This window comes from Scardinius erythrophthalmus, assembly GCF_964197995.2.
Source record: "Scardinius erythrophthalmus genome assembly, chromosome: 18".
Lineage (NCBI taxonomy): Eukaryota > Metazoa > Chordata > Actinopteri > Cypriniformes > Leuciscidae > Scardinius > Scardinius erythrophthalmus.
In genome coordinates, this window is record NC_138238.1 from 5,159,631 (window position 1) to 5,173,296 (window position 13,666).

At 42.2% G+C, this 13,666-nt stretch overlaps 1 protein-coding gene across 19 annotated transcripts in view; it reads right to left on the reverse strand.

The window, feature by feature from the left end:
- Nucleotides 1-207: 207 nt before the first annotated feature.
- ebf3a (EBF transcription factor 3a) overlaps nucleotides 208-13,666 on the reverse strand; it is a 92,241-nt gene continuing 78,782 nt past the window's right edge. For 4 of the 19 annotated variants that reach the window (XM_081393020.1, XM_081393019.1, XM_081393016.1 and 1 more), the window contains exons 11-16: nucleotides 9,830-9,918; nucleotides 5,357-5,422; nucleotides 4,309-4,474; nucleotides 3,428-3,616; nucleotides 2,620-2,709; nucleotides 208-970 (exon numbers count right to left, since the gene is read on the reverse strand). In XM_081393020.1, the coding sequence (XP_081249146.1) occupies nucleotides 939-970; nucleotides 2,620-2,709; nucleotides 3,428-3,616; nucleotides 4,309-4,474; nucleotides 5,357-5,422; nucleotides 9,830-9,918 (632 nt within the window). In that variant the 3' untranslated portion in view covers nucleotides 208-938. Of the gene's footprint in view, nucleotides 971-2,619; nucleotides 2,818-3,415; nucleotides 3,617-4,308; nucleotides 4,475-5,356; nucleotides 5,423-9,829; nucleotides 9,919-13,666 lie in introns of all 19 variants that reach the window. The other 15 variants (XM_081393030.1, XM_081393029.1, XM_081393026.1 and 12 more) reach the window with 4 other exon arrangements.

Consider the following 13,666-nt stretch of genomic DNA (forward strand, 5'->3'; position numbering starts at 1 on the left):
ACATACAAAACACATTAGGGAGTAAGGAGCTAGAGGTATAAGGACAACTTTCTGGTACAAGAAACAGACTTCACAGTAGCCTAAGAATGCAATAGTATACAGTGCTAGCAAAAAGTTGAAAAACATTGCAGATCACACTCGCTTTACATGAAGCTTTAGCAGTGGAAATATTTTCTTTCTTTTTTTTGTTCTTTTTTTGTCTTTTTTAACCAACAGATAGTAGCGCTTCGTCTCTGTTAGTGTGCTTGTTGAAGGCAAGAAAAGAATTTTTGCAATATCAAAGTTACAACTTCTACCTACAATAAGTTACAAAGTTCATTGAACGATTAGATCTCCTCTCGCTCCGTTCGTTCTTCCTTGCCTTTCTTTTTGATTTATAAATCATATATCTTATATTATTTCCAGTTTATTGGCTCTGTATATATTGGCCCCCTTTTTATTACCACAATCAAAAAAAATGGCAAAACAATAAACAAAAAATAACAATAATAAAAAAGGAAAATGAATTCACATTATGAAGATGTGCAGCGGCAGCACATCGGTGAAAGAGAAACATTCTTACACATTTTTTTTTTTTATCAGTGTTTTCATCAAATGGCATATCCACAATGTTTCCTCCCACACATAGCAAGAACTAGACATAGCCAAGATTAAACCAGAAATGTTTATACAAAATAGGTACGTTTTGTTATTTTTTCCCCCCTTCAAGATCGTGAAAATATGACAAGAGATTCAGTCAATAAAATGAAATTGTTCATTTGCATGTCAATTTCGAATAAACTCTTTGAAACAAAGTGTCTTTTTCCTCTGAATAACAGAATTAGCTGCTGATTAACTTCATGACGAATGACGACTTCGAGGAGGATCCTCCGTGTAACGTACTACGCTTCGTCCCCCGGCGAGGAGACGGCTGCTTTACAAAGGGACAGGAGTGCAATTTACATGGGTGGGACCACCAGTCCGGACATAGCTGGAAGAGAAAGAGAAACAATTTTAGCACGGGAGGTCCCAAGACAAAAAAGGAACACAGCAGTAAGTATGTCACTCGCATTTCACGAAATACTCGACTCGAAAGGCACTGGGGATGTTTGTAAAATGGAGGCTGTTGCTGTCGGGGACCGACGGGGGAGGGTTAGGAGTGATTGAGTGAAATGTGCTTCACCAACAAGACGTGCTGGAAAGACTTCACTTTTAGAAAGAGGAGCTTTCTGACATTTTGAGGAGAAAGCATCCTGGCTCCCACATGTGTGATATTTCTCTTAGCGTTTTGTTAATGGCAAACAGTGGGCCAGACTCCCAGGAGAGGGTCCCTGCTGACAGCCGAGAAACAACACGGTCACTTCTGCTAACGTCACGTAGACCCACGGTCTCCCCTCCTCAGTCAGCAACCAGACACCCCTTGGCTTTGCCCAAATTGAAATCTTCGCTCGCTCCCTCCTGCCATTACCGGAGCCGAGTGGATGCTGGAAAACCATTTGCATTCTTCTGTCAGCCAGTATCCCCCCCCCCATCTCTCCTTATCGTGACATCTAAAGAAAGCCGGACTAGGTCGTCGAACGCCCACCTCTCGGCCCTAAGATTGATGTACTCGCTCGCTCCGCTCATTTCCGCAATTAGGTGTCTAGTGAAGTGCCAGGGGAGGGAAAACGGGAAAAAAGCTCTTTTGCCGCTTTCAACTTATTTGTAGAGTCATGCTTGGAGTGCTTTTAAGTTTGCCAAGGCATCTAATGTTGTGGCATTCCTCATTAATTTCTGCAAACCACATATTAATAAGTAGATGCATGTAGCGGCATGAACTTTAATTTCTCAGTTCATTAGGTCTAACATTATTAATCTCGCTTGCACACGCTATGGCTAAAACATGTTTTCAAAGCAAACAACTGGGCCTTGACGGAGAGCAAATACGAGCGCACTAAACAGCCAGAGTAAGTCTTTAATTTGCCGAACGACGCCACCCTGCCGAGAATAACGCGTGCTCTTTCCCTCTCGCTCTTTCTTCTTATAATCACATTCAACCTGGGTTATAATCGGTTCTTCTGCTAAGTTCCTCTTCAGCAATGACGTTACATGGCGTTAACATGTCTGCCCTTCTGCGCTCCTAATGTAGGATACATACATTTTTAACTGACTACAGTATTCTGAGGGCCAGGGGGCAGCGTGTACAGCTAAAGTAAATAGAATATGAAGAGAATATTACATATGTTCAGCTCAGGTTGAATGCAAAAGAGGACGGTGAATAATGGAGCAGGAGCATCAATTTTATTTGCGCAAGATGTTTCCGAATTATAGCGATCCCAGCCACTCGAGTACGAAATCTCCCGAGACACTTAACTTTGCTTAATCATTAATGAAAGATAAATAAATCAATAAACACACCCACACATGCACATGCATTCTACATGCCCGCATGCATAATGCGTTCTTGCACTTATTCGACCACTCATCCGTCCATCCATCCGCCCATCCAAACGCGAATGCATAATTGATGCGGGCGGGAGGCCATGTTCGTTAAGCGGCGGATGGCGGATGGGTGGCGTCTCTGGGTACCAGAGTGCAATGATGCGACCCAACAGGTGAGGCAACTGCGGGGCGAACTAAAAGCAGGGATTCGGCTCTCACCTTGAAGTCCATTGCCATTTGCACTGGTGCAAGAAGGAGGTGGAGATGCTTGGGGCCTGACAACTGGAGCAAAGGCGCTTTTTTGTTTCACTGCAGAGATGACATTGGCAGGTGAGAATGAGAAAATGCCGTGTGTACTGCTACAGTTTGAAGAGAGGCTGACCGAAGAGGCTGCCATGGTAGGGCTCGACGGAACTACTGCAACAAAGCAGACATAGTCACCACTCAGAGAGAGTTCACTTCTTACAGACGAAGAGTCAGAGAGCCGGGCCTCGCCTCTTTTTCAAATCATATTCATGGAATGAAAACAAATCAGGGAGAAATGGTTATGAGGATATGGGGGGGAAATTTGGGTTGCGGGTCTTTTTGGGGGGGACTAAAACAAACGAGCAAATCAGGTAAATGGAGTTGAAATGGGAAATGAGATGTCCTGCCTTGGCCACTTTCTGGATAATAGGCGTTCTTATCGACTCTGACTGGGTCATTTTGCCGAAAACATTGTTTTTTAGTTTTTTTTTTTTTATGTATGTATTTTTACATTTTTTTTTTTTTTTTTTGAGTGCTGTTTGGTGGCCTCCTTTATAATTGAAATTTGTTTTGCTTTGATTGGTCGGATTTGCTAAATGTCTCGGTTGTTCAGCCTCCAGAGTCACCCCTCCTTTTATCCAGTAGCACACATTCCCAACAGATAACAAAAAAACAAAACAACAAACAACCAACAGAACCACAACAAAGGAGTGTCAAAAGAAAGGGGAAGCACAGGTGGGGACACAGAGAGCGGGGGGCTTGTCATTACCTTGATACTTACTGCCGTAGGGAGAATTTGCAGAGGACCCGTTCAAGAAGCCCGGTGAACTGGGCACACCCAGGTTGGGCATTCCCGTGTTGCCGTAGCCATTCATGCTGTTGCTGACAGTATTGTAGTTGGACTGCTGCGGGGTGCTGCTGGGCACGTAACCGCGAGGCGACACGCTGCTCGTGTTGCGACTGTAGCCCACTGCGGACGGAGAGACATTGGTTAAAAAGTGCCACAATATGCGGTATGTACATTTAAAATTTTCAGGTAGATGCTATCACCAAAGTTGTTAATGCTAATTATATATGCTATTTATAGGCCTAATGTGTTAACCTTTCCGTTCCACACAGCTGTGCGTTAAATTCACCTCCATGTATGTAAGGAGAATATTCAGCATTGTAGCGTGTATTCCAGTGTGATTTTTCCCTGTCCTGACCTGAGAGGAGGCAACAATGGAACAGGTGTAAACCTATTATCAGTACACTGGCTAAATGCAGTGTGTGAGATAGCGCTGCGTGTTCTGGCAGGCTGGCAGCGGAGAGATGGGGACAGGGTCATGCACCTCCTGGGATCTATGCTATACACAGCCAGGAAAGATAAAGCTGCAACCGGCCTGTGCCATGATTCATGCTGCTAGCAGCTCGCTAATGTTCGCTAATCGTTGCAAGCATTTTTCTAGATACGTATATAACTCATTTTGATACTAACAGATGAATAACTAAAGTGGTTAGCAAGTTCTCTAGCCTGGCTATGCTGGTTAGACTATCTGCTTTGATAGTTTTAAGGGGTTTTTGGCACTTGTCAGTCAACAATGATCAGCTAAACACCATTAGGCTAACTTAGTTTGTTGTTCGTTGCAGTCTACATGCTGATGATCATTTGTTGCCACATACCTTGTGAGGTCTCTGAGACGTTGACGGCGAGCTGACTGCCGAATGAGTTGACCCCCATCATTCCGCCGTGAGAGGCCGTGTTGGCGAGGGACGGGATCTGGTTGTGGTTACGTGGGACGCTATACAGAGCCTCTGCGATATCTGCGGCCCTCTTCAGAATGATCTCCTACCACACAGAAACAGAGAATAGAGTTGTTCAGTATGTTCTCAAAAAGAATTTAGAGCCAGAGAATTTGAAATCATTGGGCTTCATTCATGAAACAGAAGTCAATTTATGTGTAAAAATTGATCAATTATTGAGAAAAAAAAGGTACTCTGAATCCCCTAATCCTATCCCTAAACCTACCCATTGCTGAAAACTTTCTTCATTTTTACATTTTCAAAAAACATGACTTAGTATGATTTATAAGCTGTTTTCCTCATGGGGGCAAAAAAATAAAAATAAATGCCCCCACGAGGACAAAGATTGCAGATATTGGCATCTTTGTGGCAATAAACGTATAGTATACCTGAACCACACACATTATTTATATATATATATATATACATACACAAATATAAATATGTATTTTCTATCTGTAGGTAAACATAAATGACACCACGTTTGCATCTGTTTCGCAGTAGTTGGATTGCAATGTCTTCACCTCTGCTACTCGACTGGGGGAAAATAATGTAATGGATCATTTCTTCTGAATATGTATTAGACCTCTCATGCATAGCTGGACCTCTCTGTAGAATGTATTCCAGAAGTGCACCTTTTTAGGGCCAAGTTCAAGGTTATCCTCCCATTTAAATAAGCCTGTATATGGCCGTGTGCATGTGTTTTGAGTGATTAACTCGTCACTTTGCACCAAGAGCCGCAGCCATGAATTAAATTGCAAAAAAGCAGAAGTAGTTGAAGAAAACAAGCTTTCACACAGCTACAGTACAAAGGCCCCCAGCAAGCTTTGAAACATACAGGAATGTAGCAAAAGGAGACCAATGCTGATTTAATTACAGCCACCGTGCAAAGGAAGAGAAAAGGTGCTTCATTAGCATGAGTTTGTACCTGGTTGTTGTGTGGCATCCCGTACAGTGCTTCCACAAGGTCAGCGGCTCTCTTTAGCAACACCTCCTGCAATATACACCCAGAATGCAACATAATCAGTCATAAAGACATATAAACACCATCAGCCAGTACACTGCACATGAACAATAAGCGTGCATGTTGGTCCGGGTACACTTTCGAAGCCCTAATCTCTGGTTGGGAAAAATACACAAGCTGACGAGTGGAAATAAAGCGTTTTTTAATTATATATTATCAAATGCATTCTTTAATTTCTTAGTCACATTTCATTTGACTTAGTTAGACTAGTGAAGTGGTGTGTAACCTAAGCTAAATGAGTCAACATAAGGACTTGCTTTTCAACGAAGTGGCCTTGTGGGTATTAAACAAACAAACACTAGCTCGCCGCACCGAGTCAAACACAGACGCTGCGTTCGGCTACTAATTCCACGCACTTTAGCTCAGAAGAACAATGAGTCATTTTCCATATCTTAATTAAACTGGCAGAGTCCTCAAAGACAACATCTCACCCCTAATTCATGTCCTAAATTTGCAGAAGAGTTCAATGCCCATTCCTCTTTCTTCAGGACAATAAAGTGAATTAGCTCGGGTTAATCTAGTTCTTTCATAATGACATTAGGAAATTTTTCAATTAACCCTCTTTCTCTGGCTGTTGTAAAGGACTTCATAAACGACTTCCTCTCCAAAGCGGGCTGAGAGGCTGTGCCCTGGGACACGGACGCCGGGAACTCTCGCTTATCCCCGTCTGCAAGCTTTCCCCCCACTTATAACACAACAAGGATTAACCTTCTGCTTATTTTTCCCTTCAAAAATCACACCTAAGCTGCCAACAAGCGTGTCTTTAATACGTTTTGCATTGGCTGCCGGCTTGTTTTCTTCCAACGGGTACACAAGAGCTGCTTTTTAGGGAAATTATACTATATTGTTGTTTCATTTACGCATGTCTTGAATTTGCTGACTTGTCGATTTGCACTTTGAGTGTAACCACATTCACGGCATTGTCCTTGCGAGTGCGTAGCGCGTAGCGCCTTCATCATGGCTCGATGGCTATTTCATTCCCATGCACAAGCGCCATGTTGGATCTGTATTTATCAAGATTAATCACAGGCCCATGTGTTTTATAGAGACGCACTCCAAACCTGAGCCTAAGCGGATGACTGCTTCTTCAAATGGGCATTTACCTCTGAAATTGGGGGCTCCGTTTCATGTTGCAAGCGTCTAGTTTGCATACAAATAAAGAATTACACTTGTCATTCAGCAGGTAGTGTCAATGAAAGACCCAGCTGTCCTAGTCCAGCTCTCGTCTCTCTCTAAGCAAGATTAAGTGTTTCTCTGAGCCGCTAATAATTACTCATCATCTCAGTCATCATATCACAAGACGTCTTACATGCCTCCCAATTTCACCCGACGATTATCGCAATTAACGTCGCCGAAACCTCACCCCGGCAGACACATACTTGAACTTCTTGTCCATATGGTGGCCGAGAGGAGGAAGAGGTGCAAGGATAGTTTAAGAAAACGTCACGTCTCCTCAGGTCTAATCTGTCATTTGCCACGAGGTGCGTTTGCTAATGAACCAGATTTAGCGGCGTGCGTTGAAGTGGGAGTCTATATGCATCGAAAGCATTGGCCAATCGCTGGAGGAGGCTGTGAATGAGTTTGTTTTGTTCCAGCATGCCCCTCTCATCCTCGCGGCCTCACGCTGAGAATATGATTAGCGGTGAGCGGTGTTCGAAAAGCATTTCCATGTAAATTTCAGTGCGGCGGCGTTAAGTGTAATTGACTCCCCTTCCTTTTCTGCATCGACACAAGACTCCAGGTTAGACTGAGAACTATTTAAGCCCGAAACGATCCCAGGGCTTGTTTCGTGACAAATGCGAGGGCTTATTATTACAAGAGCTCATTGTTCCGCCGGTGGACGAGAATCGTTTAAATGGAAAACTTGTTATTATCATTCTTGAGTATCTTGAGTGGTATATATCACCACTGTTAAAGAAGCCAAGTGAGGTGAGGGGCTGGAGGTGCTAATGTCATTATAAAAGTGTAAAGCAATTATTCTGTTAGTTCTTGCCTGAGGTGATGAATACATTGAGAAGTGCGGGGCCAATACGTGTAGCTACCTCGCAAAGCCGAGAGAGAGAAGATGAATTTTAATGCATGGGTAATTGCTCAACATGAATGCATTTCTAATAATTTTTCTTGTATATTAGATTGAACGGAAAGCGGAATAGATTGGTGTTTGCGAGCTGAAACAGGACGCGAAGGCTAATGGAACTGATGAACGCGAGAATACAGCCGACAGGTTACCACTATATGATTGCATTAAAGATTATTTGATGGCACGTAAGTGAACGTACAGGGCCTGATCAGATTTTCATTCCAGTGTTTGTCTCAGTTTTATATCGAGACAAATGGATGACACTGATTTCAAACAAGGACTTAAAAGAAAGAGGATTGGAAGGTCCCTTTAGCAATCTCCTGCCTCATCACATGAGTGACTTCACATATTGCTTTTTACTTTTTACTCCCTCTCGCCACCTTCATATATAAATGTGTTCAATGGACACCCCTCCTCTTGTATTGAGCAGCAAATTTTGAATTGATCTAAAATTATGGAGGTAAACTGCAATTCTATAGTATGAATATGCTAGTGATTTCAAAAGTACTGGTAACAGTAAAAGAATTGAGAAATAATATTATATACTTTGTGTTCATATTTATTAGTTGCATTAATAAAGTGATGTCCAAAGCAATACATGCACGCCATATTGGCTTTCTGTCCTGCTACGATCCCCCATCAGAGCTTGTGCATTGTAGATCCCTGACTGAAAAGAAGGAAGGAAAAGGAAAAGAAAAAAAAAAAACAATCTAGGAATCGATATCAGGGGCGTATTATCAACTCTACAGCTGAGTCGAGCGGGCGAGCACAAGTGTGATGGCTTTACCTTATTGCTAACACACTGTGTACATCCCTCCCCCCGAAACCTCTTATTACAGCGTTCTGTCTCCCGCCCGTAACATCTAATGCAGCCGCTCCTCCCAGACGCTCTGCCTCTTATTGAGAATATGTGTAAGGGTCAATTGCTGCTTTGCGTGGCGCTGGCTGTGACCCTCGAACGCGATAGAGGTGCAGACGGCTGCGGTAACTATGATGAATCACTTGGCACTTTCATTTACATGCTGCTGAACTCACATTTGGGTCCATTAGAAGCCAAAATCAAATATTTATGTTGTTTATTGGAACTGCTCTGGTGTGATGGCCCTGTGCTGAGGGTTTACCTGAATTTGAGATGAGTGAGATCGAATGCACTTGAAAAAAAAAAAAAAAAGACATTTCCAGCACATTTTTTGTTATTGATGTATTTTTCTTATTTTATTTAATATTATTATTATTATTATTTTTATTTTTTTTCAGCTTTAGAAATGCTCAAGCAGGGTGGCTTTTTTTTTTTTTTTCATAATGGATAGTTTAAACATTTACTGGAATGAGATTTCCTGTCCAGATATTGGCCTCCACAGAGACAGAGAGCCAAGTGTAATTGAAACACATCATGTGGCGTGGGGCAGAGTCTTACGGATTCTTAGTTTGGTGCATGTCCGCGGGACGCTGGCGCAGAGACCGCGTCGTTCCAGGGCTGTTCAGCGGAAGTTAATGATAGCGGCTGCTCCCATGCTGGGCTTTAATAGATATTTGTATGATATCTGTTATTAGGCCTCCGTGGTGGTCAGCACCCACGAACAGAGTACAAAATAATCTCTTAACATATTATTAAGAAAAGCCCTCGGCGCCGTGCCACTCTCAGTTGGGAAATTAGCACGTTTTCTATTAGCCAGGCACAAGTCATAGATCCTATCAAAGCTAAATGAGCAAAAAAAAAAGGGACGAATCAAAGAATAGGAAATAGAAAAGGTCCAACTGACACGCTTTGTCTTTCATGTCACACATCAAAACAACAGAACACTGATACGTGTCGACCACATGGGAACCGCAGGCAAACTGCATGGTTTGTGGAATTTAAGTGGGGAAAAAATAAATAAATGAAGCTAAAAAGCCCAGAGAGAGGGCTTGCCCATATTAACGCGCACAAAACTCATTTATTAACCTGCTAAGACAAGGACTTTTAACGGAAAGCTCTGTAAACAAAAGATTAAACTGGATCTAGCTTTGGAAAATGAAAGGAAAACAAGACCAAAATAATCACCCATCTGAAAAAGGCCTCTGCTTAGATTACAATCGCCACTGCCTACTGGGGTGGAAAAATACTTAATTGAACCATTTCGACGTGCCGAAAGTTTGCGCGATTCCGGCGGAATCCAAACACGCCGGATTGCATAGTGATGACTTGCCAAAAGCGATTGCATGCGCTTGCTCATCTAGCCAGTGAATTGTTTCCCATTTTGACATTTCTATGATAAATAGCTCTTTCACACACATACACACACAGAATCACTGACCTTGGGCAACCTCTCCGGATCACCTGGATGTCTGGGAATGACCTTCTGCAGTCTCTGGAAGCCGTAGTCAATAGTTGGTTCGTTCAAAGCTAAACCGCAAAACAAGAAACGCCATCCGTTAGCATCCTGCGCAGGCAAAACAAATGATCAGATTTGCGTTTTCATATGCACCATCATAAATGTTATTACATTCGCTCTTGAGAACATATGCACCCATCATGCATTTTATTCCAGATAGGTTTGAGCATTTGAATAAAAGGTAATAACGTGGTGTGCAATATTCTGTCATGCCACGTAGAGCCACATCTATCACCTCTACTATTTGGAAGAATGAGGCCTATAATTGATCAGATAAATTTAAAGGAGTTAGCGGATACATTATGAATGAAACAGGCACACTAATACAAACACACACACACACCACTCGATTGCGACTGTCAACCGTGTGAAGTCTGTATCAGTCCTACTTCCTGAAGCACCCGCTGGATTTATGGGCAATGGGCGATGATGACATATGTCTGGCTATTGCACCCTTTCAGATTTATCCCTCTTTCTCGCAATCTCTCCACCATAGTGCGCTAAAGCAAAGTAGGCAGGAGGAACACTTCATCTTACAGAGCTTTAATAATCTGTGAATGGTTGACTACAAACTGATGTAGGGCGCTATCATTTCACAGCTGTGCTGGGGCTGGCCTCATGAAATTGCTGGCCACAAATAGTAATTAATCTTTTCTTTCACACACACACACACATGCCGCACACACACATGTCCCCTCCCTCTCAAATTGGAATTTTGAGTATGAAGTGCTCCGGTTATAAATCAGACATAGCTACTCTGTATACAAGTGCATGAATCATAATCTCAACTTCCTGCTACCGCATGCATTGTGTTTAACAAGCTTTAGAAGAGTGCATGGAGGTCTATTATGGTCATACTAGACTATAAGCATGTGAAATTATTTTCAACATAAATGGGCAGCAGGAAATGATGTCACACTCAAGGGAGTAAATATAATATTTGTACATTTTCTGAATGTGAATGCCCATGCAAAAGACCTCACTACAATACTAAGACAAGCAGCAGGTTTTTTTTTTTTTATCTACTTTCTAAATGCATGTTATAGATCATGTGATTTTTTTTAAATGTTTTGACCTCATAATGTTTTTTTTTTTAAATGCCAAAACTAGACCTTTCAATGAAAACACCTTACTTTTATTTTTATTTTTCGAGAATCCGTTACACTTGGATGTACGGCACAATATGGAAGAAAAGATCTGTCGCTACTTCTGTTTCATTGCAACTTTAAGCGCATTGCCATGCAAATGCGAGAGTGTTTAGGAAATATGCTCTAAAAATCTAGTGCCTAAATATGATTTATGTGACTGATTTCAAACCGGTTTCCTGAACACTATCTGCTATTGGCCAGACGTACTGATAGCTTTGGTTGAGACTATAAAAATGAAAATATAAAATGACATATTTCAACTTTAAGAAGGAAGATATCAGAGAGAGGGAGCAAGAAAAAAGCCAGTAGAACATCAGCACAAAAATATTATCAGACAAGAATGTAGATGTCGTTGTCAGTGATGATTCCGTATGAATCAATGCGCTTTTTCTTTTGAGAGATCAAATCTGTCTGTTTCCCTTACTCAGCACGCTCTTTGCTGCTGAACTCTGCTCTGATGGAAACGGGGAGAAACGGCGAGAAAGAACTAAAGCAGAGAATGAGAGATGACAGCCTGAGAGGAGAAGATGAGCATATTAGACAGGAAACTTCCTGGAAATAATTGGGTGACTTTATGATGAAGTGCTACAATTACATCTAAGTGTAGTAGGGGACGGCAATCCAATCAATCCAATCTGATCAATATCAAGACGGCGGTTGTGTTTTGGCGCACACGTATGCGTGTCATCGTGTGACAGCGGTGATGCTATTTGACATGCCATCTTGCATGGCTGAAGACAAAGTGGCGTGCAGGAATCCGAAGTAAGATGTCGGCTTGTTAATAAAGCATTGATCGGGCGTATTGATTTTACATGACATGGCTTTCACAAGGATGTAGCTCTCTCACACACACCTTCACCTCCCCCTTTCCTCGTTCCTAGACGGACGCCATCTGACTCCTCCAGACAGGAGGGCAGATGTAAATGTTTGTATTATAGCACTTCATTATGCCTGAATTTGCCCATATGAGGGAATCCATCATTTTGGCTGCTTTCTTATGTCTGGGGTCTGGGACTACACAAATGGATCATGGACTTTGACACTGGCCCTTCAGGATGTGTATTTGCCCTGGGACATATAATAAAAGCAGCACTCGGTGACATTAAATATGGCCCAAAAGCGGGCAGATTTACAGCCGCTCTGATGGCACTTTCACACAGCGCAGCCTCGAGCAGCAACATGTTGTTCTGTGCTCTGACATTGAGCCTTTGCTGATGAAGGAATGTGTGCGTTTGATAAATGTATCGGAACAGTGGGCGCTAAACGCTCTTCAGTTATTGATCAGATGCTAATGCAGTAAAAGAGGTCAGTGAGACCTTCATTAGCGCAAGACAGTCCCTCACCTCAGAGATCCTCCATCTCAAACACGCCAGGAATTATTAACTACAGCTGTGTGAAAATCATGGGGAGGAATTTTCAATAAATAAAAATAAAGAAATGGTGATCATAGTTTCTAGCAAAATACCACAACATAACTACAAAAAAACTGACAAAGAGAATAAAAGGTAATTACAGTTTCTGACACAATACAATAACATAATTGTACACAACAACATCTACATTTTCTTAAATGTAAATGTTAAATGTTGCTAGGGTTTTATGGGTGTTGTTAGATTTACTGATCCAAGTAATTCTGGTCTTTAGATATGGCTCCGGTCCCTCCTTCAATATAAATACATTGGATTTACATTTACGTGTCTTAATAAACACCACTAATAACTTTATTACACATAATATTTTAGTGGAAACTATGGTTACCATGATAAAACTTTTATAAGGAAAGGACTTTTGTGATTACAAACACATCAAATTGATCAAAAATAACAGAGAATTGAATGGAAGGAGAAACAGATGTGGTTTTGGTGTGTGGGGGGGGGGGTATCAGTGCTACTGGGCCAGCTGGGAAATATGGAGAACAGATTGCGCAATAACAGTTTAAATCCAGACAGACTCCTGCAAGCATCTTGCTTTCTCCTTCACTGCTGTTGTTGAACTATCAAACGTTCACAACGTACACACACTCTCTATCTCTTTCTCTTTCAGCCCAGACCTGAGGCTAAGCCCCTCCCACTGGCCTTTGAGCCGGCCCCCCAGCCCCAGGCTCGGCCAATCAATAGCACTTTCCTGTTTTAGAGCTGGGTAATTATGAGGTGGGGAGAGTAGGTGACCTTTCACCTGTTCCGCATTACTTTGCTGATATTAAGATAAATTGCCCGATTTTGGGTAAACATATGCTGCAATTCAGGCTGTCAGCGCTGGTTTGCTCAGGGATAATTTGTATTGATCTCTCCGTTTCTTCCCAATTCTGCTTACTGACCTCACGGATAATGAGAGAGAGAGAGAGTGTGTAAGTGCTGGATATTGCCGTACTCACCACTGCTTTTCACAACATGTGTGTGTGTGTGAGAGTATCTGGAAGCCTGGCGTATGTCAGTGGCAGAGTGTTTTGCTTACGTCTTCATTTGTCATCCATTTTCTGTTTGTTTGTTCTATCCATCCGGAATGGAGAGGGGGGGGGGGGCTGAACGCCGTTTAGCACTCAAGCATAACTGAGCACGTTAAATCAAATCAGGCTCACGTCTCGTACGGGACCGTTATGAATTATGGAGCC